The 4,558-nt window shown below is 49.9% G+C and overlaps 1 protein-coding gene across 3 annotated transcripts in view; it reads right to left on the reverse strand.

Moving 5' to 3' along the window:
* WWC1 (WW and C2 domain containing 1) overlaps window positions 1–4,558 on the reverse strand; it is a 177,805-nt gene that overhangs the window by 1,980 nt on the left and 171,267 nt on the right. For all 3 annotated transcript variants that reach the window (XM_003781963.3, XM_023515284.1, XM_023515282.1), the window contains exons 21-22: window positions 3,458–3,691; window positions 979–1,100 (exon numbers count right to left, since the gene is read on the reverse strand). In XM_003781963.3, coding sequence (XP_003782011.1) covers window positions 979–1,100; window positions 3,458–3,691 — 356 coding nt within the window. The remainder of the gene's footprint in view (window positions 1–978; window positions 1,101–3,457; window positions 3,692–4,558) is intronic.

The raw sequence follows: 4,558 nt of genomic DNA on the forward strand, positions 1-4,558 counted from the left end.
TGGGCATGATGGTATGCACATGTAGTCCCGGCTATTCACGCAAGAGGATCACTTGGGTACAGGAGTTCAAGGCTGCAGTGAGCTATAACTGTGTCACTATGGGTGACAGAGACCTTGTGGGTGACAGAGACATTGTCTCTTACAAAAAATTAGGAAATGCCCAAAGACAGTTATACAGATCATAATACATTCTGAATGCTTATATTTTATAAAGGATTTTTTTGAGATAGTCTTACTTTGTCACCCTCGGTAGAGTGCCACGGCATCACAGATCACAGCAACCTCAAACTCTTGGTCTTACATGATTCTCTTGCCTCAGCCTCCCAAGTGGCTGGGACTACAGGCGCCCACCACACTGCCCAGCTATTTTTCAAGACGAGGTCTCACTCTGGCTCAGGCTGGTCTCCAACTCATGAGCTCAGGCAGTCCACCTGCCCTTGCCTCCCAAAGTGCTAGAATTACAGAGTTTTTTTTTTTTTTTTTTTTAGACATACACAAACATTACCTTATTTGAGAGTATATTAGAAGTCTAAATGCTAGGATGGGAGGTCCAGGACAATGGCATTTGGGGCCCTATTGGGATAAACCTAGGTCCAGTATAGTAAGAAAGTACCTCCCTGAGATTCTGGCAGGCAGCAGGCAGAGTGTGGGAGGCCCAGTGAGCATCCATCACCCCCAGGCTAATTTATCATTCAGCCAACCCTCTGCAATTACCAGTGATGGAAACACTACAAGGAAAGGCTGGAGCAGGTGGCTCATTCATTAAACAAGAGGATCTAACAAATTAGCTCGAGCTGTGTGGCGACTGATAAAGACAGCCAAGGGAAGAGCACTGCTGAGCCCAGGATCGCCAGGGATGTCTTGGCAGAGGATGAACATCTGTTACAGACAGAGCTGGTGCTCTGTGAGCAAGGGACAGAAGCAATGAGACCATGAAAAGATGACTTAGGCAGGTGGCTGGTGGTACCTTCTGCTTACCTGAAAGACTGAACCTCTGGGGGCTCCTGACAGCTCTGGCCTCGAAGCCTGTGCACATCCTTGGCGGCTGCCCTCATCATCTTGTCCGCCTGTAGCTCACCCTTGTGCTCCGCTCCATCCCTCTGCAAGACAAAGCAAGCAAGGCTTTGAGGTGGTAGAGGGACTCCCAGAAAGGGACAGCCAAGGAGAACTTGCTAGCACCAACTAGGAGGCTGCTGGAGCAAGTGCCCCCTCATGCTACCCACTCCACCGTGGGAGCGCTTCACTCAGAATAAGTAAAGTGTGCATGTCACCTGTCCCAGTGGCCAGATTGTGGGGGCCAGGGAGCTGAATACCTGTGTGGATCTGAGGAAGTGAGGAGATGAGGGCTGCCAGGTGAAATGTTCTACCTCATCTAATCCTCAGGCCACCTAGGAAGGTAGATTTTATTATTTCCTCTGTTTTACAGACCAGGAAATGGAGGCTCAGGCGTATTAAGAAATTTCTTTAACACCAAAAACTAAGACGTGGTGGAAATCCAACTCCAAGCCACGCAGTGCTGCTTACGAGCCCCTCCTCCTGATGTAAACCTATGCAAACACTGCGGATGACAAACCACAGAGAGCTCTAAAATGTCCACATACTGTGTAGTTGAAAACATTGCACAAAGTCAGAATATTGGCCAATAAAGCTGTCATTTAAATAGTTCTTTGGTAAAAGTCATAGATGTATTGTTATTATTACTTTTTACTACTTGAAAGGTCAAGTTTTCTTCTTCTTTTTTCTTTTTATCGAGACAGTCTGACTTTGTCGCCCTCAGTAGAGTGCCTTGACATCACAGCTCACAGCAACCTCAAACTCTTAGGCGCAAGTGATTCTCCTTTCTCAGCCCCCTGAGAAGCTGGGACTATAGGCATCTGCCACAACACCAGTTACTTTTAGAGATAGGGTCTCGCTTTTTTTTTTTTGCTCAGGCTGGTCTCGAACCCATGAGCTCAGGCAATCCACCTAATTTGGCCTCCCAGAGAGGTAGGATTATAGGCATGAGCCTGGCTGAAAGGTCAAGTTTTCTTAATTCAGGAAACATCTGGCTGCTTAGCCTTTTGCAAGTGGGACAGGACACATAGGTACTTGCTTTCTTGTCACTTTTCACCTTGACTGCCAGGATGCTCGAAGATAAATATAATAGCCAACCACAGGTTACTTTAGGTTTGCCATATATTTCTTTTCTTCTCCTGCTTTAAGCTTTCTGGTTTTCTATTTTCCCCTAATACAACCTTTTTATAACCCTGGTTTAAGTATACAGCGTATTTAAAATAAGTGAGAAAGAGAGAAACATTTCTGAAACTTGGAAATTGCCAGAGTCAGGCTGAAGCTTCCATATGAGCCCAGGCCTGAGACATCCAGCACCATCTTCCTGCCTGAGGGTGTCACCATCTGCACGGAGAGCTGAGATTTCAGTAGGCGCCCTCTGTAAGGTGCCCTCTGCAGTGTCTGGCTTTGTGCAGAGAGAACTAGGAAAAGCTTTTCTTTCTTGCTATGGGTGCCAACCACAGAGTGGCAGGTGTTACTTGTTATAAATGAGTCAAAGCCAACCCTTGTCTATTGGGCCTAAGTCATCTACTACTTCTGATAGACAAGGAGCTCTTAGCTCAAAAGCCCACTGGAGCCAAACTCCATTTTTAGCCTTTCAATTGTTTTACATATAGCATAAATAAGCAGCTTTTCCTAAAAAGCCATTTAGAACCTTTCTACTTTGCATAACCTGTGAAACTGTACTCAGTATTTGCTAGCCACAGACAAGATAAAGCCTGGGCCTATAAGGGACTTGGGCTGCTGGTCCTGCTGTGCTTTGGGGTTTTCTGACCCAGAGACACCCCACTGTGCCTCTGATTGACATCGTCCCCATGTGTGAGCCCCCTCTTCAGCCCTCCCCTCCACTGGGAGTTCTCCGGCCCTCTTTCCTACTGGGCAGTTGTCCCCAGCACCTTTGGAAGGTCTCATGCTCTATGAGACTCCCCCTGCAGGCCAATCTGTGAAAGCACAGTCCAAATAAAACTATGTTCCTGCTACTGTGTGGTTATATTTTTCTCCTTGATCAACCCTCAAGTCTCTCAGACTCACTGCAGCAGGGCAGTCTTGCACTCCAGGGTAGTCTCTGTCAGCATAAAGCCTTGGTGATCAGCCCTTCTCTCCCTTGGAGACAGCTGCCCTGTGGGACTTCCTAGGCCGGTGCCAAGGTGGTCAGTGTCTTATCTTTGCTCTGTTAAGGTTTGTGTCCAAGCACCTGCCAGCAGTAAGGTCTGGCATGCAGGAACACCTCAATAGAGGCAGCGAATGGGCCTTGCAGCCCATTGAGAGTCTCCTGGTCCCTCTGCTAAGAGGAATGAGGCGTGTTTGGGACACCCACTAAGGCCTGTAGTGGGGATCACAGGGGATGTGACGGGGTGGTGGGGCCTCGCTTCCCCTCGGCACCTCCCCCTGGGTCAGGAGCACTCACCCGCCTCTCCAGCATCCTCAGCAGCAGGCGGAAGCGCTCGTCCTCACGCACCCACTGCGGCAGCTCCTTCTCCCCGTGGCTCTTGGCCTGTTCGAGCTGCTCCTTGAGCTCCTTCAGCACCGAGATCTCCTGGGTCAGCTGGCTGTGCCAAGTTTTTGTTGCTTGCAGGTCCAACTCGAGGTCCAGAGAGGTGCGGAGCAGACGCTCGGAGCGCAGGGCTTTGACGGAGGCAGGCTGTGGGCAGGGGGAGGCATGAGAGGGCCCCGGCCAGGAGCCACGGTCCCCTGCTCTGAACCTCAAGTCCCTCTTTGGTTTCTGTGGCTTCCACTCCTTCAATATAGGGCTTTCCCTCCTCCAGAAGCCTGTCTTGTATTCTTCTACTTAAACAGCCCACATTTATCGAGCATTACTTCATTCCATGTCACAAGAACCCTACGAGGTCCCAACTGTTACCACATGCACAGGTGAGGCTGGCAGAGACATTAGTGGTAAAGCTGAGACTCCACCCTGGGCATTGGCTGCAGACCCCGCTAGCAGGCTCTGTCCTGGTGCCCTCCCATGTACATGCTCAGTGAGTGGGTTCCTGCCACTGTCCTGTCCCAACATTGTTTCCTCATGCAGGTCTGTCTCCCCTGGAGAGAAGCAGTCATGTCTTCTTGACTTTGTGACCCTGTATCGGACATCTACGTGGGCTGCACCACTTCCCCGGGGTGACAGTAACAGTGTTCTCATCTGCCCTTGGAGATGCACTCCTCCTCCTCACTCGGACCACCTAGCTGGCATGGGGCATCAGGAAAAGGAATGTGACTGAACCTGGCTGTGTTCACAGGTGGCCATGTTATCACAGCCTGGCCCTTAATACTTAATTCTGGCACTTTGTTGATCTACCTGGAAAAGAGGCAATGTCTCTCAGCACCAAAGAGGTGCTCGGCCAGCGAGTGTAAACTGGGGACTAATCATGGTCATGTTAACCACCAGATGGTGACCCTGTTTAAGAATTAAGCTACATAGAGGCTCGGTGCCTGTGGCTCAAGCGGCTAAGGTGCCAGCCACATACACCTAAGGTGACAGGTTCGAATCCAGCCTGGGCCCGCCAAACAA

This window comes from Otolemur garnettii, unplaced genomic scaffold (assembly GCF_000181295.1).
Source record: "Otolemur garnettii isolate 467f Iridium unplaced genomic scaffold, OtoGar3 scaffold00003, whole genome shotgun sequence".
Classification (NCBI taxonomy): Eukaryota; Metazoa; Chordata; class Mammalia; order Primates; family Galagidae; genus Otolemur; species Otolemur garnettii.